Source organism: Lepisma saccharinum, chromosome 14 (genome assembly GCF_977018435.1).
Source record: "Lepisma saccharinum chromosome 14, izLepSacc3.1, whole genome shotgun sequence".
NCBI lineage: Eukaryota > Metazoa > Arthropoda > Insecta > Zygentoma > Lepismatidae > Lepisma > Lepisma saccharinum.
Genome location: NC_139242.1, coordinates 37,310,939 through 37,338,815, shown reverse-complemented (window position 1 = coordinate 37,338,815; position 27,877 = coordinate 37,310,939). Strand labels below are relative to the sequence as shown.

The window sequence follows — 27,877 nt, the reverse complement described above, 5'->3', positions numbered from 1 at the left end:
ATACGTAATAACCGCTAATCACATTTGCAATGCGTCAAGATAAGAACTAATCAATACGTGATTTATGTCCACTTATGCTGAGATAGGCTGAAGCCAACCTTGATAGCGGAGTGGTTAACACAGCGTGCTACGACACCAGGGGGGAATCCCGGCCTGGGCACGGGTGTTCATTGTGGTATTCTGTTCGAATACTAACTGAACTTTATTACTGTTATTAACAATAACTTTAAATGAACGCAATTCCAGGTGTATGTGTTGGGGGGGGGGGGGTCGATTGACCTGTTCGACTCCCCTCTTGATGACCACAGTGTTCGTATATGCATATCACACACATACATATCTACTGTACCATCACCAATAACAACATGCAACAACGAAAATGCCATTTGCATAATATTGCATTTCTTGATAAGATGTTATGCGTAAATAAAATTGTCTAACAAAACCTGCATTCATAAAAAAGCCGAGCCACGCAAAACATCGATGTGCTATGCTATTGAAAGTCGATTGGTCACTCTTGAATGAAGACGTAACCATGCAACGAAACATAAATGGACGTGGTGTTGTTCTGTGGTGTTACTAGACCTAGAAGGAAAGAGGATATATAAAAGGAATGACGTAACATACTGAACCGTGCTCTTACACAATATTACCTTCAAGGCCATATGCTTCTGTGTTCAAGGTCGTAGAAATGAAGGAAACAATGACGATCGCTGTCGCCAGCACCACACGAGACATTCTCAGCGCCATCTCTCGGTGAAATCTCACACAAGCTCAACGACACCACCGCAAGCGGTCGAACACTTCTTCCTGCCGTGCAAATACCGAGCGAGCACCTTTGCACTGACAATGAAAGCTATTTGCTTCTCTAGCTGGTCAAGGTTCATTTCATCTTCCTCTTATCATTTGTTTTTATTGCCTGCGTCATTAAAAGGAAGAGTTGTGTGACGTGGTCATGTGGGGTATCTGGAAGCTACTCCTTTTCTGCCATATTTTTGTCAAGTTTGGGAAACCGAATTTTGAGAGGGGTTTTGGACGTGTGGGGTGGCCCGCATAGGCGTAGCCAAGATTGTTTTCGGTTTGGTGTTTGGTTTGGTGTTTTAAAGTCCACTTTATGCGCAGTAAGGGCTAATCGGGACTGGACCTACAGTTTAAAGTGGAATCCGAACCACTTGTGCCTCCACCGGGTATCGAACCCGGGACCCCTTGATTACAAGGCAATGACGCTACCACTGCGCCATGGGGGAGGCCCCAAGATTGTTTTCGGAACGGACCAAACCTTCGTTTTAAGAAAAGGTAATATATTCGAAAATGATTGCGGAAAAATAGTACCGAAATATCAACGTGCAAAGTACAGTTTAATGCATTAATAAAATACTGTTCTTAAACTAATTATTAACAAAGTTGTGTATAATTTCATTTTTTTTTTTCGTTCAAAAGTAGGCTATGCCCCTTACAGCGTTATGCGAGTGTGCTTGAACACGTTGAAGGCACCAAAATTTCAGTCTAAATAATGAAAAACATGATTTTTAAAGATCCACGCTGTGAGAATTGAGTGGTGCCACATTGCACAATAGTTCGGGTTCCAAGGCTGTAGGTCCAGTCTCGATTTGTCTATGCGAGCACATGGTGTGGATTTGAAACAAACCCATGGCACAAGAGCGATAACTTTAAGTGCATTTAAGAAATGCTAATGTTTTAAATATCATTTTGAGATTCTTTTCTGAATGAGCACTAAATGTTGTTTAAATTAATGACAGCATTTTCTGGCAATGAAATATTATCCCAGCTCTGATGGTATCTTAGTGAAGATAACCAAGGTACCACTAGAAATACGTCATACATAAGAGAGGTTACTGACTTAGAAAACATAATGCAAAAAAAGAGATATTCACCGCACATAATTGTTGCGTTTTTGAGTAAAAATCCAAGTGTTTCATTTCTTCTCTTCTCTCGTGGGTATGTGAAATGGGAAAGAAGATGAAAATAAATCCCCACCGGAGTTAAGGGAAGAACGCAGGAAAGACTAGTAGCTTACATGTTACTCCTTTGATGTTTTGCCGGCTTATCAGAGACACTTTCCGCGGCGCGTGTTCTGCCAGGTGGATAATTTTTGCCCCCCCCCCCTCACCATTTTAAAAAATCTCCCCTACCGCGCTCTTTTTCACGAATGTCTGAAAGGTGAGGGGAGAAACCGGTGTCGGCTCCTTTGAAGTTGGTCAAGGGGCGTGGACGGACACGCCAATCAAAGGTTTGCACTCGCCTCTCATAAACTATCAGGAGTCTTCCTGGCTGGAGGGTACCCAGAGCTTTATAAGAAGAGCGAAAGTAATTTGTAGTGTGTATTTTTATTGCCCTCAATTTTTTTTCCAGGATACGAATCTCGAAATGAAAAACGTACTGCAATGATCACAATTTGCACGATGATTGTATTTATCGCTGGATGTTAGAACAATGTCGCGTAATCGATTCAGAAGTAGTTTCGTTTACTTTCTTTATCTTCTTACTTACCAACAGGCTACTTACTGCACAAAATCTATTTACACAACCCAGCGATGACGCGGAGAGAGTAGCCTGTGCCAGTCTCACGTGGAGTTTGATTCAGTTCCTAATTGAAACTTCCATAAAGCAACGATTCTTACACCAGTCCTGAATTTATTTAAAACACTAGCTTCTTTACTTCAGGATCGTGTGAGTTCTTTCCTGTCCTCAATTCAGGAAGGAAATTTCTCCCGTCCATAATACCCATTTTCTGTTTCATTGAACTACCAAGGAGTACACTTGATGTTCAACTGTTTATATAGCTATATAATTCAGGGAAAACTTTTTTTTATTGCTTGAAGAATCTGCTATTTATGATTGTCTTAGCTAAATACGTATGTGTCAAAATGTCTTACTATCATTACTGTATATCATAGATATATTTCACATGCCTATTGGGACATTCAAGAAAGTTATTCAAGGAATGGAAGTATAAATGCCAACAATGTAAACATAAACGCAATTTTTGTAAATATATATTTCTTTCGTAGTTTATACTCAATTACATATATGTACGTACTTTCTAGTGTGTCAATTATTTACAGGTCATTTATTACACACATAATTAATATATTTCTTTAATGTAAATAACTTCTATCCTTGATTTATACAGTGTTTATTTTATTTCCATATTTTATGTAATTTATAATATATCAGTATCTTATATATATTGTACATGGTGGTAAAGATCTGAAATACTGAGTGTAAAGATAAATACGTTGTGCATTGTACTTAATAATTGAAATATTGTATTCATGTAGGCTATTTTAGTTAGATATTTTATTCCACTCTCTTCAATTAATATGCATTATTATAACTCGGTTTGTTAACTGTTGTATACACATATAATTTAGCGTTGACATGTTTTATGTTTATTTACATTTCTGCACAATAATATTTCTTATCAAACTGTAAATTTACAAACTCAAAGCAAGAAATGTAGAACACTGTAATTGGGCATTCGCCTGTTGTGTTTAATAATAATAACAGTAAATTGTAAATAAAAATAAACCTAAGTGCTATTACAATAATGGTGATTATTTTTAAATTACGAATCAAAAAGAGCCTCCCCGATGGCGTAGTGGTAACGTCCTCGTCTTGTAACCAGGTCCTGGGTTCGATATCCGGTGGAGCCACATGGTGGTTCGGATCCTACTTTTAACTGTAAGTCCAGTCCCGATTGCCTTTCTGTGCATAAAGTGGACTTAAAACTCAACAACAACGAATCAAAAGATCTGTATGGCTATCAAGTAAATCTCACAAGTCAGATAAAGTTCTAGCTTTCTTACTTCAAGAATAGTGTGAGAGCTTTCCTGTTCTGAATTCAGGAAGAAATTTTCTCCCGTTCTTAAAACCCATCATCAATGTCATCATACGACAAATCAGAATTTAGGAGGGTACTTGATCTTCGACTGTTTATTCTAGATAAAGACAATTTATTATTATTATTAAAGCTATTCATTAGACATGATTACGTACATAATTCAGGGGAAAATGTTTTTATTGCTTGAAGAATCTGCTATTTATGATATGATTGTTGTACATAAATACGGTAGTCTGCATGTCTAAATATCCTACTATCGTTATTATTCTGTATATAGTAGTGCAGGAAATAAACCTGTAGTGTTATTATGATAATTATGTTTTTTTTTAATGACTATTCATAAAGGGCCTCCCCGATCCGTCATCGACTTGTAATCAATAGGTCTCGGGTTCGATACCCGGTGGAGGCACATAATGGTTCGGATCACACTTTAAACTATAGGTCCAGTCCCGATTAGCTTTTCTGTTCATAGAGTGGACTTAAAAAAAACTCGACAACAAAGAACGAAATAAATCTGCACGACTATCTAAATAGGATTTCATAATTCAGATACAGGATTAATTGAGAATCGTGTGAGAGTTTTCCTATCCTCAATTCGGGAAAGGAAATCTCTCCCGTCCTTCAAACAATCCTCAATGTCATTGAACCGTCAATCAGAATTGAGGAGAACACTTGATGTTTGACTTTTGAGTTTAGATAGCCTAGCTATTTTTTTAAACGACTGTACAGATATAGAAGATAAATTGTTTTTATTGATTGAAGAATCTGCTAATTATGATTGTTTTACATAAATTCGAATGTAGAGCGTGTTTAAATTTCCTGCGACCTAATGGTAGCAGTACAGGAAAAAAGAAACTATAGTATTATGACAATGAAGATTTCTTTTTCTTAAATTACAGATCGAAAAATCTGAGTTGCTATCTAAGTAAACTTTCTAATGTGTATTTGATAACCAAAAAGAGATTAATGTGCTGTAAAGTAAATATGATAAGCTTAATATAAAAACCTATAGGGACTTTCTATGGTATTTGAAATATTGTTGCGAGATTCGTTTGGCTCATACTGCGGAAAGGATTCATTACCAGATGTAACCCCTATCGTTATAAGTTGTAATCGACTTGAAATAAAATTTATTAGTATACATTAACATTACTGCTACGAGCTATATACGTTGCATTTTTCAACAGTGCTACTGTTTTTTGTTTTTTTGCCTATTGTTGAAGAAATTATTATTTTAACTTTTCTTCAACAGTTATTTAGAACTTATTAACATCTACGTATATTCGTGAAACAATTCATCGTGTTTTTGCAGTCGCTATCTGTTATTAACCCTAGCTTACCCGTGCCGTACCTTACTTACCTAAGGGGGTGGGGCTCACAGGCCCACACTTTTTTAATCACTTATATCCAAGAAACCATTTTGTTTTTGAATCGCTTCTTGCTTTCTTGTTCATAGAAGTTTAGTTATTTAGTAATTAAAATTATGACAAAAATTACCACCATTAATAAAAAATAATAACCAATTATCGCATGAGTGTCACACCCATATTTTACCATTCGCTAAAATTCACAAAAACCATAATAATTTCTTATTAATGCTTCTTTGTTTATAGAAGGGCAGTTGTTTATTAATTACAATAATTACCATCATTACCAACCAATTGCACGCTCTCGCTAGCATGAGTGTCTGGAATAACACGCTTTCAAAGATGGCCCCTGAAACGCCCCACAAGTTCATTTTGCCTCTTATTTACATTACATTTAGGTTTTTTATGAACAAAACTAATACAGAATATACCCTAGGGAACAATGTAATTTACTTTCATTTTTTTATAAAACTTTTCAGTTGAATAATTGAAAAAATAGAAGTGGTGGGGCTGACAGCCCCCCCCCGGGTGTGCTATGGTTAAGAATGCGATTTCAAGGATCTCTCTCTTTTCTGCTTTTCTGTCTCCTAAACCGAGGATGTAAAAATCTATTAAAGTTTCAACCATATATCCGTTTTCAATATTAAGGATTTTTTTAAGTACCGTGTAAAGCTGACTTAAGTTTTTTTTTGTTTTCATTCCCATTTCAGGAAGACAGCAGGATTAATACTGGCGACTACTTCACAAATTTCTGAAGTCTACATTCTGTTTGATTTTAATACTAAACGCAGTATATAAATTTTTTGATTAGTGGAAACTTAAATAATCCTGAATTTCATAACGTAAAACTTCCTGTAATATTTTTACTTATGGTGCCGTTTGCTTTAATCACCATTTTATACCTCTATAACTTACCGTACACAATTTTTCAAAATCGTTTCTTTTTGTTGGTACAGATGAGATACGTATATTCTGAATAGAACCGCTTCTCCTTTTTGGGGTTTATAATGCGTGTTTTTTTTTCAAGGCTGTTAATTTGCTTGAAATAAGTTTAAACTGGAAAAATCTCCATAGAACTATATTGAGATCACAGCTTAGCCCTATAGCATCTTTTCCTTACGTTTTCCGAGTAATTTTCTCCTTGATTTGGTTTAAGTAATTTCTATTCGATTGTTCCGATTAACCAATGGAAGAAGAAATGTTTTTTTTATTATTTTTTTTAAAAAAATGAAAAATATGTCAGGTTTACGTTTTCCTTTTAGGCAACATTCAACTGGCACTGTTGATTTGCAACTACAACTAATATTTACTGTCAAAATGTATAAATCAAAATTTTAACTTTTGTTACGATAAATATGAAAAGAAAAGCGCAATGACACACTCGTTATTTATCCGGGACTTCAACCCAGAACTTGCAATGGCGAGGTTGTTGAAAATGTTCATAAAATGCTTTCGTCGTATTCACATGGGAATCCGAGATAGCGTACAATAGAAAGGCACAATGTCATGTGTGTTTTGAAATGAGATGCGACACATACAGTCCGTAACATGCAAATACAGATGCAAACACCATTAAGTCGATAGAGACATAATTAAATAAAAAAAAAAAAAAAAAATTGTTTGATACAAAAAACATTTAATTCTGTTCATTTGTACACAGGTGTAATTTATTTATATACATCCAGAAAACGTATATGAAAATAAGGAAAATTATTTAAAAGTTAATTTAGTACTCCATTATTTTTTTTATTCTATAAGAAACATTATTAGAGACCTATATGTACACACACACACTATGACAGTCTTTTCTTGCTTTGTGAATTGAGTATAATCTAGATTAGGAAAAATATTATAGCATATCAACTATGAAATGTACCATTTATTTTCTGTAACTGACAGCGATGGACTATTGATATTGTATTAGAAAAACATCCCATTTAAGCTGATACACATAATATTCATGTATTATACAGTATTGGCCTACCATTTTTTTGTTTTCTTACTTCGACTTCTCTCCTTGTCTAGTGTTCTATCTAAAATATATTTCTAACAGTATGCTACCAGCAAAAATGCCCCATTAAGAAACCATAATTATTATAGGATTCGTATTACACATTTTAAAAATATGTTATTGTTTGATCAATTGTGACAGCTGAACTCGTTTGAGAATGTTCAATCCCTTGATTTTTGGATATCGTTTGTTCTGTAATATTCGTCTTTAAAGTAAGAACACTTAATCAATGATGAACTGAAGAGTAAATACAATTTGTTTGGAGCTGCATGCAAATAGTATTACTCAATTGAATTTGCTATACTCGTTACATATTGCGGTAGTTTAAATCTCAAATTGTACCCAGTCAGTACACTTCTGGTATTGTAACGTCAACATTGGCTTTCGATTGGATCGTTACAACCTAACAGAGCCTTTTCATTGAGAGTTCCATTACTTATGTTAGTGCTAACACCCACATGGCTCGAGAAAGATTGCAAAGACATTATTTATTCTCATACGAAACATGGAGAAATATAGTAAACCAGTTATACAATTTTATTTCGATATGCGTTGGGCAAAAAATTATATTATCACAACCCAGAGTAAAATATCATGGCTAACACAACATAATACTTGAAAACTGTCTGGTAAACTTAAATTGTACTTTTAGGCTGTCACCAGATAGATCTACTTACTTATTTTGCATTGTTAATTCAAGTGATTTATATTTTGATCATTTGTACGTACAACCTCAAAGAATATGAGATTTTTACGTCTGCCTTTTTTTTTTTGGAAAAGCTTAGAAACCAACACAATATGTTCACGTAAAACATCACTTCAATACTTTTACCAAGTAGTAAAATTCACTTTAAAACTTTATACATGAAAGGAAGATACCGCTAAACAAAATTACTTCACACTGAATACACAATAGCTACATACATACATTCGTATTTACAATCCTTATAACTACATATTGAATGACGCTTCAAGATATTTTATTTGATCTCTTTTGTCTACCGCTGGCCAGAACCTTGCTGATCCACAGTCGTGTCGGTATATTTTGGCAGCCTAGGTATTTCTCTTCCAATTCGTTCGTCGTGAAAGGCGGGGTGACGTCACACGGTGCTCCAAATAGAGTCAAACGAATATCTCCATTAGAACCATCATAATGAGTAGGATCTGAGTGGCGTACAGCGTGTTGCGAGGCCTGTGTAGAAAAATAAAATCGAATATGTTAACAACTTCAAAAGAAACAAATAGTTAATTGAAAAGTCGTACTAAGAACTGAAAAAAGCTCAAACACAGGAGAGGATAACTTCTGCATGAGAGTTTATTTTCATTCTTACAAACACATTTGATGTAAAGTGAATGCAATGGACAGTTTACTTACTATGAGCTTTGTACAAGACTGAACTGACAGTATTGGCGTAATGAAGAGAAAAGAATACATTCACACGACACTATACATCGGTATGATAATTTATACTGTTGTATTACAAGAATTAGTTATATTTATAGTATGCGCGTCTTCTTAACCAATCAACCACCACTGACCTACCAAGACCAATAAATGATCTTGATTGTTTAATGTGATGTCGATTCGAGTAACAATGAACAAAGACGTCTACATCCACCGAGTAACAAAGTTCTCATCAACAGCATTAAAATATTATCTTAAAATACGTCGCAGGAACCATGGGCAAAAACGGATCATGCAGGAATAAATTCCAAAATAGTGCTGGTTTCAAGTAGCATCCTCCCCTTCTCACAATTATTCTGTTGAGGACACTTATTTTACGTCACCGGAGGTGAACCTTAGGAAGAGACACTCGCTTTCAATGACTGAAATCCATCGTATCACCAGAACAATCACTGCAGACACTCTCATTCACCTCATTCATTCATCGTCACCTCTATGCAAGCACCACCTTCGCACCACTCCTCAAATTAAACTCCCATCTGCCAAGGCTTCCTCCCGCCCAAGTCTACGGAATTGAACGACAAAATAAGCCATTGACGGATTGGAAGTTCTACCAGCATTCTTATTCTTTCCAAGATCTCCTCTGTCCAAAATTCTTTGCTGTAAACTAAATCATGCAATAGCCCCGACCTCTTGTTCTCAGTCATGATTCTACTACATTTTACTCTCATTTGACTACATCCAACAGATTGCCTACCTCGTGCACTTGATGAAGACACGAATGGGAGTGATGAAAGTTAGCCCAATGTTGCGTGAACTCCCCATTCCAAGAGGCCTCCTGTTCCCCGCTGCTGGCAAACACCAGGACGTTGTGGTGCTTCTGGGTCGACCTTGCTAAGGCTCGAACCAGTTCACCTGAGAAACTCTGGTCTACGAGAAGAACCACCTGCCTGGCCAAGCAGCCTTGAATGTCCCTCAGGAGCTCTTTCACTGTGTAGACCTCAGTTTCGTCCACCTGAGAAGAAAAAACATATAAGTAGGAACGCGAGAGTAGAAATCAAAATTAAGTGTGTACAGGGGAAAGGTTAAAGAGGAATGATTTCGGCGATTCGGAACCGCGACATAACGCGAGTTGATTGTTTTGTCACATATTAGCGCAAGAAATTCAATATAAACTTGACGGAACATTGTTATCTTAAAAGTGAGTTTCCTAAAGCCTCAGCAGAAAGTCTAAAATGTGGATCCTGAAAGATTTCAATATAATTACAGTGAGAAGAAAATGTCGAAGTACTACCAACGATATTGCCATTGATGTAATGAGAGTAAGCTAGATACCAAGGCTAGCAAACGCTGGTGAGGCACGGATGTACCATTGTGTTTCTTTCATCAGATCACCAGTCATCCACATCGTCGCGATTAACCGAAGAGGTAGAAATAGAATAGTGAAATTAACTTAAGGGAAGAAACTACAGTTCTTGTTTTAAGTAAAATAAGCTGTCTAAATTTATGCTTCCGCATAGATTTTTGTTTTACATTATAACCACGTACATAATGTGTGTCAAATGTTCAGTTAATATTATCAACATTTAACAACTTTATATGTATCTGAAAAATGAATGAATAAGAAATTTTATTCTGTGAAGCTCAAAAGTGTAAATATAATGTGCTCTAGAGTTACGTGACATTATTAAGTTAATATTTGACATTTAGTGTACGATGAAGTACACATTCAAATTATTATTATTATTATTGTTTGTGAATTTCTGACGGGGCTAAGCTTAAAATTTATTTCGTTCCTTTAAAATTTACTAGTTGTCCGAACTTTACACCTTACTCAATGTAACCCTAATAATATCAAAATAAGACCGATTCTGGAACAAAAAAAAAAATAACGAATTACACAGTAAAATAGGAGTTTGAGGGAAAAGAGAAGAAAACGTTCACTTCCTTGCACCTGCACATACAACAAACAATGGTCCTGTATTGGGGATGAAACTAATAATAATAATACAACAATTGATTAATCCATATTAAAAATTATAATAAAATCCTGTAGTAGGTGTAAATGAGATTGCGTTTGCGTACCGAAAATGTGCATCAATAATTTGCAGTGAAGTTGTGCAAAAAATGTAACTTTTTTCTTTCAGAAATGTACGTAAAACAGCCTCTATATACATCTTTTTCGAAATAAGTACGTTGTGCGTGTCTACATTTTCTTAATTTTAATATTTCCTTACCTCCCTATTATGGAAGATATAGCAGACTGTTTCTGTTCCTATTTAGATGATTTTAGTGCCTACTTTTAGAGGCTTGGAAATTCTTATGCTTTTTTTTGTAGTGCTTACTTTCTTTCCCCCTAGTTCAGAAGATGGGATCATCATGGATATTTTAATGCCCCCACATTTTACTTGTTATGGATGTCTCTATAATTATTGATAACCTACCTCTCCGTTCCCATCGAGGTCCCAAAGAAGCGAGGACCCGTCTGATCTCGCTGGGCTGTTCAGGTAGATGACCAAAGAGTCGGCGCAATACGAATTCTCGCAGAGGGTCCTTATGTGGTAGCGCATCGCCAGTTTCAAGATGGATGGAAACATCCAGGATTCCTTCTCCTCTCCCGTCTCTTCGTCTGGAAATATGGGACAATTAGGACACAGCGGAAAGTGGAAGGTTAAATGAGGCTTGCAGCAATATTGCTAAAGTGTTAAAGCATAAGTTCCGTTACTCATATTTAAATTACTCGATTCTTCTCATTTAAAACTTGGAGAAATTGAGAAAATAGAAAAATTCGGGCAGAAAGGGTAATGTGTGTGTCACTATGTGTGGAAAAAGGAAAAAAAATATATACTTGCATTTCATGCATAAGAAAGAAAATATGAAAATAACAAATATGACACAAATTCAAATTAATATAATTAATATATTTAATCCAAATTACATATATTTAAAAAATTAATGGCCGACCTCCGTGACTCAGTACTTGGTATAAAGCGCGATTTAAAGTCATGGGTCTCGGGTTCGGGTTCGGTCTGGATCCATCACATCATCACTCATCCTCATCTTTCGCGATTAGCCAAAAGTGGGAAAAAAAGGAAGTATAAATAAGCCAAATCAATGAATCAATCCACTAAAAAATAATGAACACGCAATACACAGGCCCGGATTTTTATATATGGCCTCCCCGATGGCTTAGTGGTATGCCATAATCAAGGGGTCCCGGGTTCGATACCTGATGGAGCCACGTGGTGATTCGGATACCACTTTAAGCTGTAGGTCCAGGCCCGATGAGCCTTTCTGTGCATTAAGTGGACTTAAAAACTAATTCAACGTACAACAGGATTCACATACGTGTGTAGACCCAGGCCTAACAAGATGATATGACTGACTCCCTTATGTAATACAATGGAAACCCTTATTATTATTATTGTTGTTGTTGTTGTTGTTGTTTCTACTATTCAAGTTTAATCATGCCCCTTCCCCAACAAAAATTTAGTATTACGATAAATGAATTATAATTTAGCATATTCCTTCAGATACGAGGCCATGGGCTGTACGTATCATACAGTGTCTGTTACATAAATTTTGCAAGACATTTATCGATATCTACTGTATCGCTGTTGTCCTTAAGAAACGAGCCAATGATGCCGCAAGGCTTTACAAGTGATTACTAAGTAAATCAATCAAATGCACAAACCTATTTCCGGCTTCACTCCATTTGCATAAAATATTTTGATGTTTTCCTCTTGAAATCCGTTACCCAGCAGCATATTGTGTACATTCCACACGTTTTGCTTGGTTTTCAGATCGCTGAGTTGACGATTCCAACCACCAGAGATCAGGACAGCCTGCATTAAAAGGAAAAACACATAATAATCCTTCGTCTTTCCAAAATGAGAAAATTATTTTGCAATTCTTTCCTATTCAGAATATTCTTGAAAGTTTTGGTTCTCTGAATTGTAGCTTTCACTATAGTGTTCTTTCCTGTCCCTAGAATAGAAGCAACTACTGAAAGGATAGTTAAGATTTGTGAATAATATTTGAGTAAAAAAATTCAATTAGACTGATAACGGGTAAGATTTTAATATATATAGGAGATGTATAAGGGAAGTACTGGGAGTATATTTAAAAATGCAATGGATTTCACAGCGAGAGCTTGACCTTGCATACTCTATTGTTGACAAAAGTGTTAGAGTAACAGATGCATTATCCATTGTTGCTAGTCTTCGTGGCAGAGTGGTTAACACAGCACGCTATGACGTCAGGGGTCGGGGTTCGAATCCCGGGCTGGGCATATGGGTGTTCTTTGTGAGTGTCCCTTCATCAATTTCATCATATCATCACTCATCCTCATCTTCGCAATTATCTAAAAGTGGCAGAAAAAGTTATGTAAAGTAAACCAAATCAATGTCAGGGGTCCCGGGTTCAAATCCCCGCCTGAACGTGAGGGTTCAATTTCATCATATTATCCACGTCCTCATCGTCACGATTAGCCAAAAGTGTTAGAAAGTCGACGCTAAATAAGAAAATTCAAAACATATCAAAGCAAGTTCTAAAATAAACACAGAGTAGGCCTACAAAACGAACAGAATACAGATGAACGGAAAACCTTTGGTGTTTAACCCAAGAAGGGGAAATGTATGAATAACATGAATATGGATTATTTGTTATAAAGCACACTGTTGAAAATGTGGACATTTTATGTAATAATAAATAAAATATGTGCTAAAATGTGATGTAAGATCCATATAAAATATGGGAAATAAAAGTATCACTTTTCGAACTTACATGCCACGATTCGCAAATGTAATACAAAATAATATTAATTACATATAAAAACGTTCTCTATTTAGCGCATTGTTGCACAGAGAAAAAAGCCTGAGAGCCAAGTTAACATTATGTGAGAGGAAAAATCGTAGATATATTGCCATCTGAGTTTCGCAAATGCAATTACTTACGTGATCGCAGATCTGAAAGACTCGACAACGTGTTTTGACAGCCTCGTGCGTGGTGTCGCATCGCTTGGTGTTGGTGTCGATCGGGTCGCAGATGACGTGTTCCGTCTCGTTCCAGGGTCTGAGCTGCGGGCACGGGTGGTACTCGGGTAGATCGGATCGGCATTCGAGCCTCTGCTCCAGCTGCTGGGCTTCGAAACCCTGGACGTGCACCAGGGGCAAGAAGTGGATCTCGCATCGCCTTCCACCGCTTCGACGCCTGTTCTTCTTATCCAGAAGGTTGTGGCAGCGATTCTTGAGGGCGACGTGCACGCAGTCTCCATTCTCTGTAAATAAAGAAAAAAATATTATCTTTTGAAAGTTTCAAAATTTGGTCATGGAATTATCAGCCAAGATGGGCAACCAATGTGTATTTGGCGCATTAAGGATATGCGAGACAGTCTCCGCTCGGCTTTTCCCTCCGAGTCAGTGTTGCCAACTTAGCTCTCTTGGAGCCAGATCTGGCTCTTTCGTGCATTCGTTTGCATGTGAATTGGGACGCCCGCCTCACTGATACCATCACTGGTTCCGGCCCACATAGACCAACTTTTGCCATGATTATACATTTTGCACGTGACGTGATATTGTTATATTGGCTGCGTCGGCCCATCCCCTCTTATATCCCCAGCTACTTTTTTTTATACCGCCGTATTGACGTGAAATTGGCATAATATTGTTATCAGGGAATCCTTTATTTTCGATTTCGTACGATCATGACCATGCCGCCGGATCTAGACGGTGAAAACTCTAAGAAAAAATTATCATCAATTTAGAGTTAACGGTAATAGCAACGCCCCACCCCTTTGAGAACTAACATTACTCTAGGAAGCACTTCGTAAATCTAGCTCCTTGAAACTCAGTTTTAACTCAATTTAAGGTGAAATTTAGCTTTTTATGCGCACCAGGTTTGGCAACACTGCCAGCAGGCAAGGAGAAATGCATTGGGCATATGGGTGTATTTTTTGATTTGTTATCTTGGGAATATCAAACTTCCGATGGAATAGAAAATGATATCAAGGGGAAGAGGGCTGTTTGAAGAAGTGATTGCCCAGCAGAAAAGTCGAAACTCCCCTAAGGAATACATGGAATTCCGAAAATTCTTATTCGTCATATTTTTTACAGGTCGTATCTAGCTTAATATCATAGTCAACTTTGAAAAACGCTTCGACCTGCCACATGTGGAGAAATTCATACTCTTGTACCCCACGTTTTTATTCAGTAGCATTGCCCATTCCAACGATATTCAAATAATCATATCATCATTTATCCTCATCGTCGTCAAAAATGGCAGACAAGGGACGCAAAATAACAGAAACACGCACGTACGCACACACATACACATTTGATTTCCTTTTATATAGACGGAATATACAGTAAAGAGAGATCCGAACCACTACATGTGCCTCTATCGAGTATCGAATCCGGGACATAGGCGCCGACTCCATTGGGCTTGGGGGGCTCGAGCCTCCCCAATGTTATCGATGTGGGGGCAGAGCCCATCCAAATAATTTTGCTTAAGAGAATCCACTGTATTATTTTGCTTCTCTTCTAAAGTTTACTCTGAATTGTGCCACATGAACTTAACTTTAAATACACATTTGAAATGTTCTAGCCCATCAACTTTGGGGGCTGAGACCGCTAAACCATCAACTTTGGGGAGGCTATGACCAGAGACAGCAAAACACACGACTTATTACTATATACTAAGTATATAATTATGAGTATTGTTAACATTTTTACTAAAACGAGTTTCAAAATAAGATGTGCATGAACTAGGAGAGTGGATGGGACGTTCGGGCTACAAAATAGCTCTCACATGACATTCAGAACGAGATCGTTGATATATTAGGGAGATATGTTTTGCGCTCCTTGGTAGCAGATATTAAAAGTCGGGAATATTTTGCTAGGTGTCGTGTCGTTTGCGCCTAGGCTTCTTATCGGTTCATTTCCGCCGTGACATATGTCAAGACCTTCCTTGGCTGGTTTTCCCACAATCCAGAGTGTCATCACCGCCGCGCGCACGTGTGTTTATGGGCACATGGTGCATAGTGCATAAAGTGGACTTAAAACATAAAATCAAACGTGTGTTTATGACGATGCACAGCTGTGTTTACACTGAAATGTTAAACCTATCCAGAGAGTCAAATATGACTTTTCTTTACTTATTTCAAAAGACGTTACACAGGATTACTTGCATCAATTTTATTCCACAACAGAATATACATAAATCAGTATCAACCTATTAACTATTAATCATTTATCGTTAATCGTCAAGAAAACATTGTAAATACAGTATTGTTAAAATATTGAAAGCATTCTAGAAGTACTACGAAAATGTACACTTTGGAAGCAACATAAATGTGCCAGTCTATTACACTTAATTATTATACACTACATAAAATCGTCAAAAACATTATGAATACAGTGTAATGTTTTGCAAACATTAGGCTATATACGTAATAGCTACGTATATATAAACACAATATTTCGATACACTTGCACAACAACAATACAAACGTTATTTGAATTCTTGTAGGTATGCAAATGCTCGAAGGTATTCCACGCGTTGTTTCTATCATTTCCATATTCTCAGCCATCTTGTCGTCTCTCTCAAGTCTCAGTTTTACATAAATACTAATTTCCCAATGCATATCCCTCATATATACTTTCATGTTACATTTGTTTACCAATCACCTTCCTTTTCAATCGAAGATAAACACAGCTGGAGCTGGGCAACGTCATAAACACACATGCGCGCGGCGGTAATGACACTCCCGATTGTGGGAAAACAAGCCAAGGAAGGTCTTGACATATGTCGCGGCGGAAATGAACCGATAAGAATCCTCGGCGCAAACGACACGGACTCATTTTGCTATTATGGTTGACGAAACTTGTGACATATCCATCCGTGAACAATTGACATTTTGCAGTCGAACTGTAAATGAAAATTTTAATATTTTTGAGGAATTCATGGGCTTTTACGAGATTCCGAACACTGAGGCCAAAACTTAAATAAGGGATTGAGGGAGTCATTCATTAATTTATTTCAGTGATCAGAGCCCCCCCAATAATTTTGACAAGTCAGCGCCCCTGATCCGAGACCATTAATTACAAGGAGAGACATACCCAAATCTGTCAAGCATCTCTTAATTAATATGGACTGATTCCGTTTATTTTACTTCTTTCTTCTACCACGTTTTGGCTAATTGCGAAGATGAAGATAATGTGATGATAATGATGAAGGGAAACTCATAAAGAACACCCAAGTCCAGGCCGGGATAATTCATTCCTTGTAGTATTTTCTTCCTCTCTTCCCCCGTTAGCGGTGGGGTAGGGGGACGTGTCTAATTCCGCCAAAATTTATTTTATTCTTGTTACATATGTGTGCGTGCTTCTCATTTGTTAATTTCTATTTTTCTCTCTGTTGATATCCTGATATAAAATGGATTCTCTCTGTATTCAGGATTTCTCAAGTAAATAATAAAAAATAAAAAAAAATCACAAAGTAATGATGCCGATTGTATCACCCATTTTTCTATAATTTGTTTCTGCATTCCTTTACAAGACTGACATTAGAACTTACGTACGTCCAACTACAAAGAAATTGTTCGTATACGAACTAGTAACGCATTCTGTTTGACTTAGCTGTTTGAAAGAAGAAGAAGAAGAAGAAGAAGAAGAAATGTACACCCTCCTCATGCACATATGAGTTTACGTAACTTGTGGAAAATAGCTAACGACGAGTTAGAATCTAAGAACTAGGAGACGTTCATGTAAGCATAAAAGATTGGACATAATCGTGTAGAAACGCTGTCATTGATTTGTTGTTTTAAGTCCACTTTATGCACAGAAAGGCTAATCGGAACTGGACCTACAGTTCAAAGTGGGATCCGAACCACCGTGTGCCTCCACCGAACCCGGGACCCCTTGATTGTAAGGCAACGACGCTACCACTGCCCCATCGGGGAGACCCTAGAAACGCTGTCATGTCACAAAGAAAAAAGGCATTATACGTAAATCCCGTTTTAGTGTCAAAGGAAATTGATTAGGACGGAAATTCCTTACATGTCACATATTTCATTTATCATAATTGCAAACCTCATGCATTTAGAATAAAGTTCGTTTTTTAGTGTTCTTTGCATCGAGATGAGGCGTCAAAAAGAAAGGTTATTAGAAGTTCACGACCTCTACGCTTTGCAAAAATTTCTACAGTATATATATGTTGATTATGGTATGTTCGAGAGATTAACCGACCTCCGTGGCGGAGTGGTTAGCACAGCGCGATACGACGCAGGGTTCCTGGGTTCGTATCCCGGCCTGGGCATGGGAGTTCTTTGTGATTTCATCACATTGCCCATCGTCAACTTCGCGATTAGCCAAAGGAAGCAGAAAAACGAAGTAAAATTAAGCAAATCAATCGGAACGAGACCGAGAACGTGATTGTACCAAGTCTCGTCTCGTCTCGATATCATCCCTAGCTGGAGTACTTGCTATTGGGCGCATTATACCCTGCACATGCATAAAATAGCAATTAGAAAATTAGTTCTGATTGGTTGCGACGTGATCGTGACGCGAAAATAGCGTGCCTAGCAGAGACTTGACGTGTTCAGTCTGCCGAAAGAGAATAATCCAAAAGTAACAAGAAGCACTACGATCTCCGAATATCCCCCTCCCTTCCCCCCCGCTCACTCTCGCAACATTTTAAAACGCCGCTGTCGGCGACTTCAAAGGAAATTCACGCCACGTTCCGGAATTTAGGAGGTCTCGGTCATTAGTTCGGTGACATCTCACTAGGGGGAGGGGAGGGGCTACCACCTTCCTTCCGATACAAGGCCCAAGGCGCTCGCTTGGTGCAGCACAGAGTATACTTCGGAACCGAACGTAGCAGTGTTTCCATATTAAGGTAAATTTCTCTAGGCGAGGAGAATTTCCGGTATTTTCTGTTCAGGAATTTCTTCTTTCAAATGGGAGAAGAGAAATTTTAATTTAAAAATCTATCTTACAAATAGATAGAGACATTGTAGACTGACCTTCTCTTAGTTGTGTTATTAGTAAATGATTCATACGTATATTTACAAGGGCCTCCCGTATCTCTTAGTATTAACGCTGTCGCCTTGTAATCAAGCGGCCCTGGTTCGATCTCCTGTAGAGGTAGTGATTCGTCCCCCACTTTAAACTGTAAGTCCAGTCCCGATTAGTCTACCTGTGCGAAAAGTAGGCTCAAAACAAAACTTTGGCTTGAACTACTCTTGTCTACCGTCATTGGCGTGCCCAAGGGGGGAGGGTTGATGGGGGTTATAACCCCCCCCCCCATTTCGCCAAGTATTCCTAAAAAAATAACGTAAAAGGTTAAAAAATATGACAAAATGAGGGCTGACTACCAAGAAAAGGTATACATAACCCCGCCCTTTCGAAAATCCTGGGTACGCCACTGTTTACCGTAGTCGGACAGTATGAGCCGAGATGCTCCAAAAATGACCCCACCTCTACAATTATTTAGAGTACCTCCACAGCTAAAGAACGTTGTTCGAAAGTGTTAGGCATTCAAATTGTCCTCAGTACGGTAGTTGTAATGCGTCCATTTTGCCACCATCTTCCTTACTACAATTAAAGCACGGCCAACAATACCTTTTACGGCAATTTTAACCCCCACAATATGGCAACACTGAGCCTACATGAATCAGTCTGGAACAAAGCTGAGACGACTTCCCTTTGAAACCTTGCCCGAAAGGAATCAAATAAGATGCAAGGTCACGAACTGTTCTAAATATAGCTTTTTAAAAAACCTTTTCGTTTTTTTCCGCCACAAGTTATCGTGTTCGGGCACTTCATACCATAATTTGTAACGCTTATGCAATTCTGGTCAACGCATTGTAAAGTTCTCCCCAGTGCTCTTGATGTAGTTATGGAATGGAACAGAGGAGACTGTGATATAAAAGGAATGGATGGTAAAATAATAGAATATGAAAGGAAGATGTAATTAACAAAAGATATTGAGAGATTGGTTTGTTTTATTTTACTTCGCTTTTTCACCACTTTTGGCTAATCACGACACGAAGATAAGGATGAAAGGTGATGGGAAGATAAACACAAACACAAGACAGGTTCCACAGAAGATTATACTGGCTGTGAGTCCAGACGCCAGAGCCTCGTTAGAAAAGAAGGGAGTTGGGAGAAGATGATATACTTGTAATATAAACTGAATGGAGGAGATGGTAATTGAACACAAAGAGAATAGAAATTGGGAAATGAGATGAGAATAATATCAGAAGGGAGAAGATAGAAGAATAAGTACAGAAAAGGAAAGAAGAGATAAAGAAGAGGAAAGTAGAGAAGATAATGAAACAGAAAAGAGAAATTAATAGAGAAGAGAATTGGAGTTAATGAAAAGAGAAAAGAAAAGAAATCGAGAACAGAAAGATTGAAGAAAAGGGAAAAAAAGAAAGGAAGAAGAGTTAACAGAAAAAAGAGAAGGTAACAGGAAGAAATATAGAGAAATGGAGAAAAGAAAAGAGAACAGATTAAGGTAGAGAGAAAACAAGAGAAAAGAGAAGTGGAGTTTAGTGGAAAAGACAAAAGAAGAATACACGGAGAAGAGAAAAGATAGACGGTAAGGAAGTGAACAGAAGAAAGAGGAGGGAAGAAAAGAAAAATCGAAGGGAAGCATAGAGGAAAGAGAGAACAAAATAAAGTAGAAAGAAGACACGAGAACAGAAGGGAAAAGAATTGAATCGTAATCAATGTTAGTCAGTCAGCATAATTAGCCTTACTTGTGATTCAAACCAAGTACTCTATGTCTTATCAATCATCACGGTTCGCTGTGTTACTGTTGGGCATAGAACGAAACTTGATTTTGAAACCCTACATAAAATGCTGTGTTGTTGAACGCACCAAAGTTAACTTCAGTATTACGTAGCGAAAAGCGTTAATTGTTTTATTACTCGCAAATGAAGTTGCACGTCAGTTTACGAGCCGCAATAATAGAGATATCTAGCCAACAGCTAAATGTAAGTTGTCTATTTTTCACAGGTGCCGGAAGGTTTTCTTCTAATGGACTTCAACCAGAAACAACACCGTGCGTTTCCTTCTGAAAAAAGACAGACGGCGAATGCCTTAGGGGATGCCGCTGTACAAATGGCACCTAAAATGGCGTTTAAATTATGTCACTTATAAAACAATTTGTCGACAAATTGCACCCTTTGGCAAAGAAGTAGGATGTCCACGCTCGAGGGGATGCTGAGTTTATTTTTATTTTATACGTACCAAATTGATGTATAGATGTATATTTGCTGTCCGGTGTATGTTTGAGTATCTCAAGAATTGGTTGTGAGGGATGTCATGATGACATCTAAAATTATGGCATGACAGATGTCCCTTTTGTTTTTTGTCTATGTGGTCAGTAATCTGATACTACGCTGAAATCGTGTACTTACTTCCTACCAAGGTCGTCTGCAGGAGTTGTCCAGGGAGTTGGAAGCAGGTTTTTCTCAAAACGCTGCTGCTCCATCCCTTTAGGGGTATATCCATGCACCCCTAATTGCAGGCCTGCAGCATGCAATATTCGCAGGGCCTCTAACCAAAATTTTTCAGAAGTCTGAAGAAATCATATTTTTGCTTCCTATTCTGAAGTACAGGTGTCTTATGTAATCACAATATATAAACATTATTACATTTCATTTATATATTTCGTATTATTATATAAGAGCAATAACCAATGTTGATGGTTAAAACTGAGAATTATATGAGGCTAATAAAAGTTTCTAAATTAGTGTTTCTTTGCATTTCCGATGTGTCAATGGTGCAATGTTCATTATATTAATTTCCAAGACTCGATGTGTCCAATATCAAACTATTGTTTTACCTAACAAAGTGGAAATTTTTTTATTTACTTTTCATTGAATTTCGATGCGTAGTGAATTTAGATTCTTTCACATCATGATTTCATTCAGTAACAATGAATATTAACTATTTTTGATATGTATTTGAAGATGATTTTCTGTAGGTAGTACTTTCTTTAGCATATGATTTCAATAATTTGAATATATTTAAGTAATTATGTGAAAAACATGTAAGAGGGCACACCGCCCCCCGGGTTCGAATCCCGGCCAGGGCATGGATGTTTGTGAGTGTCCATTCATCAATTTCATCATATCATCACTCATCCCGCCAAAGTAAACATCGTTGCCAAATTTCTTGGGTATTGTCCGAATGCTCTGCCATTTTATTTTTACCCCTGGGCCACACTCAGAATTCATCACTGTCTGTACAGACAATTGTTTTTTTATAGCTACTGGCAACACTGCACGAGAAGCGGAGACCTGCTGGTAAGCCAGGAATCGTCCCGCACCGCAGCAACAGAGGCCGACCTGCCCGAGGCAGCGGAAGGCGGCGAACATCAAAGGAAAGTGGCTCGTGGCACAGAGGGGGCCTTTCCGAGAAAGACTCTTTCAAGTCTTGTGAGAACACCGACTCATAAGGCAGGTGAAGTGGAGGGGGCATTCATCAAATGGCACCGCAAAATGTTCGGGAGCTCCTTTTAAATCCCCTGCCTAGAAAGATTTGCAACTTGCAAAATTGCACCTCTGCATAAACACGTAAGGTACTGGGAATCCAAGGTTCCAGAGTTCGAATGTCGCTCAGGTATGAATGTTCCCTTGCCGACCTCCGTGGCGGAGTGGTTAGCACAGCGTGCTACGATGCCAGGAGTCCCGGGTTCGAATCTCGACCTGGGCGTGGTTGTTCTTTGTGTCCCCTCCAGTGACCCACCCACCCAAATTACCTCAACAACCCCTATTTTTTTTTTCAGAGGCCCGAATTTTGGTCATTTTGGCTTTAAATTTACCTTTACATCCCCTGAATATGAGCTTATATCTCCCAATTGAAATATACTGGATAAACTACCTCATCATTTCATCATATCATTCCTCATCTTCATCGTCGCCATTAGCCGAAAAGTGGAAGAAAAGCTACACTAAATAACATAAAATCAAATCACACCAAATTAATGTTACCATGATTTTTCAGTGATTTATCAATCTAATCCTATCTGAGAACGACACATCCCCCGCGCAAATAGAGCCTTATCTTCCAGAAACATAGGTTTTAAGTGAAGGGTTCATTTACGTAAATGTTTTGGAAAATTAATCTCTTTTGCTCATCAACTATGCCGAGTATAATTTCCCAAATCGTCGCTATTAGCCAAAAGTGGCAGAAAAGCGAAGTTAAATAACAGAAGTCCAAGTCAAATATTTTCCCAAGCTGTGTTACTGTAACTTGAAACTCGACCTATTTCGCCCATATACAGTGCGTTCAGTTTGGCTCGGGGCCAAGATAGCGGCAGACGACCAGGCATGGGACAGATGCCGGCATTTTCGATCTGTAACGTCACGCTCATTTTTACGCACATATCTTTAGCATGCAGACAATTATATTTATATTGCATAACGAGTACTAACCTGTATTATAAGTAGGGAAAGGATTTTAAGTGCAATGTTATGGTCGGGAAAGGGAAAGAAAAAGTTCTGAAAATGTTTTCAAAAAGGTGCAAAAAAAAAAAGGTGATGATAAAATGCCTTTATACTCAATCAGCTCTCTTTTTCTATGCTTTCAGTATGCTGTTTTCTCTCGCGCGTTTTGCTACATTGTCTTGGAAACTATTGGGGCTGCAATGATTACATAATACAATTTTATAGCTCTCGTTGTGCTCTACAAAATGAGACTATAGGATTTTATGTAGCTGCTTAAGAAGACTGAAAATGATTTATTTTCCTGTCCAACTTTTTAACAAAACATGAAAGAAAAGGAAGGAAAAAGGTACTGAAGCATCAAAGGAGGGTTAGAAAGGGAATAAATGTGTTAATCTCACGAAAAGGTGCTACAAAGTGTGTTCATTTTCTTTGATTTTATGTCCTAAAATACATATCTCAAACGATCGGTATGAAAACAGCTATATTTTTGGAAAGATGCTGAACCTTGAAATCCGTTCCTCAGTTATAAGTGTATATAAACTGTACACAAGAACATTTCTTGGGTATCTATCTGCTTTTTCAGTAGGTCTAGTTTTACCAAGTTTATCCTAGTCACAGAATAGAGATTTGTTCCTTTCTGCCACCCGCTTCCACAAACACATGCAATTCTTCAATCAAGCACTATTATTTTATTTCGAACTTTCCTTTAACAAATTTCAGCTCAAGGAATGATCCGAAAATATCAACACAATTTGGAGCTCTTGCAACGTAAGGAAAAGTGCTCCCGCGCGCCATCTTGTACCGTGTTGACGAATTTAAAAATACCTTCTTATAAGTTTGTTTTATTGGTACTCGTATTTTGATTTATTGCATCAGTTTTTGGTTTTTTTATCTCAGGGTAAGCCACTGTGCCGAGGATAAATGATAAAATAGATTAAGGCACACATAATGCCTGGGTACTCCATGCCATGCACAGGATTCGAAAATAGGGCCCTCATATTGAGCACTATAACAACCCTCAAAATGTATGCTGTGTATATCGGCACTTGTCATTGGAGACAGTTCTACGGTCAAATTTCAAGGTAGATACTTGTGAAAGCCAGCAAAGCAAATATGAAGTTTTCAATCTATTAAGTTCTTCTAATTTCTTTTTTCTTTCTGATATGAAATCGGTGCTTGAAGTGGGGGGGGATGGTAACCCCTAGCTAAGAAAAATTACGGAAAGCATGCCCCCAGGTGTTCCATTGCCCTTACGTTAAAACACAGCAGCATCCCCCAAGCTAGCCTCAATGCTCAAATAATCCCTCCCCACTTAACAATTTCCACTTCGAAATATTAGTGGGGAAGAAAATATCATATTAAGGAATTCCCCAAGTACCTCGCTTTTCCGGAAAATTCTAGGTCTAAATAGCATTGTAATAAATAAACTAATTACACTCTTAGAGATAAACAAAACATGTTTGTCAAAGTATGCATAACCACATAGGCAGGCCTCAAGCAAGAATCAAACCCAAAAATTTGTGCCTTTGTGCCAAACGAAGTAACACATAGATTCGAACTGCTGCGGGCGGCTCTATTGGCAGTCGAAGGCAGAAATAATAGCAACCATAATGATAATAATAATAACAATTATGGCCAGGATTTAAACACGACAGCTATGTTGATTTCATGTTTTCTCCTAAAATTATATACAGCCGCCTTGGCTACCGAGTACCTTCAGTTTACGAGCGATTTCGCAGGTGAAGAAACTGGACTAGAGTTGGCTGAATTTCAATTAACTTAAAGAGGTAGAAAAACAAGTTAAATAACGAATAATAATAGAAACAATACTACGATGAGAAAAATAAGAACTCGTTCAAATGTGTTGTATCTTGCACAAGGGCATACTTTTCTTATCAAACATCATGATTACCAAGTATAAATTACAAACTAGTCCGTTTACCGTAGGGTTGTGACACATGTGATAGATAACTAATAAATGGAATAATAAAACATTCTGAAATACGTGATAAACTCTTTCGTGGTTAATGGTACGTTCTGTAGCCTGCAAACCCCCATGGTTCGACAGCCCTCTAAGGGGCAGGGCCTGACAGAGCGGCTTCTCATTGGGCAACGCGTGGTCAGCGCATCGAGTCCCATCGCCGCTGTTTTCTGGTTTTCGAGACCGGAGTTCGCTATTATTTTTAAGTAGCTTCCCACGCTGAGTCAACGCCGAATTTTTGAGACTCGCACCGGGAATGAACCCGGGACCGTTCGCACCAAAGTTGAGAGCGCTAAGCGTTTGGCTACCCGGAGCCTTCCGTAACTTACTACGTAATTGACAATAATGAAACATTAATTTGCTATTATTTGCCAATAATTGAAGCATTCCACCGAATAACGCTGTATGGCACTTTTGGGCATCTGCTGAGTTACCAGTGAAATCATGCTGAGGCCCTGGTTCTATAGGCAACAAGCTGGTAAGTCATAAGGTCGGATGTTGCCCAAAGATTGCTACTGTGTTTGCATAAGGTTTTATGTTGCTTCTACTGTAGTCCAGTAACATACAACAGGTTTTATCCGTTGTTCTCGCATTCACTGATGTACCATACATCGTTATTCGGTGGGATGCTTCAATTTTGTGTGCAGCATCTACATGTATCAAACCTACTGAGTGTTTTACTACCATTTTGTATGGGAAGTTCTATGAATAGGAATGGCATCGAAACGAGACGAGACGAGACTTGGTCTCGCCTCGAGAGGAAATTTCTGTCTCGTCTCGATTTATAAACATACGTCTCGTTCTCGAAGTGTCGGTCTCGTAATATATGGTATAAACAACATACACAGCGTGTAGTTATCATTAACGATATTATATTTCGTTCAACAAGCGTTTAATTTATCCTATCTTGTCTGTATCTCATTGTAATCAAGGGGTCCCGGATACAATTTTAGGTAGTGGTTCACTACACAGAGTGGTTCGAATCCTTTTTTCTACAGATCTAGCCCGAATTCTCTCTTTCCCACTGAATACATGACATATCCTGCAAGAAATGGACAGTGTGTAAAGACGAGCTCTTGCGGTATCAAAAACTTGGATATCTTGATTACAGGTAATAGACATTTCAAGAACATTGAATTCATGAACTTCCTTTTTGAAGCACTTCACCAAATTGATTTATCGGCATGCCCAATGCTAGCCATAAAACCCAATGATATTACTTCATCAGAGCTCCCCTAGAAAACAAAGGCCTTGCGCCCCAATACTCTAAAATCCTCGTCACTCCCTCCTCATTGAAAATTTTGGATCTGACAAACTGCCGCCCCGGTAGCAGAAGGTGAAAGTTTTTAGTCCAATTTGGGCTAAACGGAACTGGACCTACAGTTTAAGTGGATCCGAACTATTGTGCAATGTATCTCGTTGGAGGATCGAATCCAGAATCCCTTGATTACAAGATGATAGCGTTAGCCTACTACTGCGCCATCAGGAATCCTGTCATCCATTTCCATCATCGCGATGTAAAATAAGCAGAATACAAATATGCATTCCATCGATTTGATTTATTTTACTTCGCTTTTCCACCACTTTCGGCTAATCGCGAAAATGAGGATGAATTGTGATAATATGAAATGTATGAAAGGAGAATCACGAACACAAAATGGATAGCACACAACACGAGTCCCACGGAGGATTATAGGTTATTTCACGTCGCTTTTCTGCCACATTTGGCTAATCGCGACGATGAGAATCAGTAATAGTATGATTAAATCGATGGACACTCTCAAAAAACACCCATGCCCGGACAAGGATTCGAACCCGGGACCTATGACATTGTATCGGGCTGTACTTGCCACTCCGCCACAGAGGTCGGTAAATAAATACATGCTCGAAATGGGAGACAAATCACAGCTTTAGGGGGATTTCAGACCGAGGCGACAAGCGACACGAGTCGCTTGAGCGCGCACCAATCGAACGCAGGCTTGTGCGACCGCTACGTTGTGGAACTGTGAATTTTGGATCGTTCTGAAGCGACATGTGTCGCCTGTCGCTCCGGTCTGAAATCTCCATTAGGTTGCAAAGTGCATGCGCTGGATCACTTACCTAGATGAACCCCATTCAGAGCTCTGCACCTCTTCTGCGTCACCGCAAGGTCAACGAAGAAGACGACGACGAGATGTCCGAAGCTCGCATCCGCAAACGGGTCAAGGACGATGACTGCATCGTGGCTACCCGACCTGCTGAGAGCCCCGTCCGGCAGAACGGACAGGAGCGGACCGTCCGGAGTCGGCTCGGCCGCGTAGACGCGAATTCGCGATTTGGGCACGCGCGACACGTCGCGACACATCTTCTCCGTGGTGAACAGCGCCTCGGTGCAACTCTGATCCGCGATCCACCCGTACGCGGCGTCCACCCACGTCGCCAACTGCTCCGTGGCCGCTGGGGCGACCATCTCGGCCAGGTCGGAGGTCACCTGGCCGGAACACGAGGTGGCCAGGAAGAGGAACGCAACGCATGCTACCATCATAGCAGACGGAAATAGACTGTGGTCCCTTTTCGTACGCCGTGACGGCGGAGGGAAGGATTCTTTCGGTGGCTTCTATAAAACCGCAGCCACAATGCAAACACGGGACAATGATCATCACGAAGATCAAAGGGACCGACAAGCCGTGCCCCCCGGGTTAGGGGGGAGGGGGGAAGCGATGCCGTGGGAGAGTGAAAGGAGAAGAGGGGGGAGGGATGGGTGGCACTCCAAGTCGGCTGCAGTTCACCTTCCGTGGATTGAGCCGTGAC

General features: G+C 38.7%; 2 protein-coding genes across 2 annotated transcripts in view; both read right to left on the bottom strand.

The window, feature by feature from the left end:
• The window catches only part of LOC145998483 (alkaline phosphatase-like), a 17,735-nt gene extending 16,918 nt beyond the window's left edge, over positions 1 to 817 (bottom strand). Inside the window, exon 1 of the mRNA XM_083134899.1 lies at positions 654 to 817. Within this exon, the coding sequence (XP_082991025.1) occupies positions 654 to 750 (97 nt within the window). The 5' untranslated portion in view covers positions 751 to 817. The remainder of the gene's footprint in view (positions 1 to 653) is intronic.
• A 6,068-nt stretch (positions 818 to 6,885) lies between these two features.
• Positions 6,886 to 27,661, bottom strand: LOC145998482 (uncharacterized). The gene is made up of 6 exons (XM_083134898.1): positions 27,188 to 27,661; positions 13,604 to 13,926; positions 12,343 to 12,493; positions 11,093 to 11,277; positions 9,406 to 9,663; positions 6,886 to 8,435 (listed from the first exon to the last, which is right to left on the bottom strand). The coding sequence occupies exons 1-6, from the start codon at positions 27,609 to 27,611 to the stop codon at positions 8,214 to 8,216; spliced, it is 1,563 nt and encodes a 520-aa protein (XP_082991024.1). The 5' UTR covers positions 27,612 to 27,661; the 3' UTR covers positions 6,886 to 8,213.
• Positions 27,662 to 27,877: the final 216 nt, after the last annotated feature.

Excerpts from the sequence above, each read along its gene's own strand:
- LOC145998482 (XM_083134898.1), bottom strand. The coding sequence starts at position 27,611 with ATGATGGTAGCATGCGTTGCGTTCCTCTTCCTGGCCACCTCGTGTTCC. Across the intron at positions 11,278-12,342 it reads TGGAGTGAAGCCGGAAATAG|ACGAAGAGACGGGAGAGGAG; the intron begins GTTTGTGCATTT and ends CCATATTTCCAG. Across the intron at positions 8,436-9,405 it reads GTCTTCATCAAGTGCACGAG|GCCTCGCAACACGCTGTACG; the intron begins GTAGGCAATCTG and ends TTTTCTACACAG.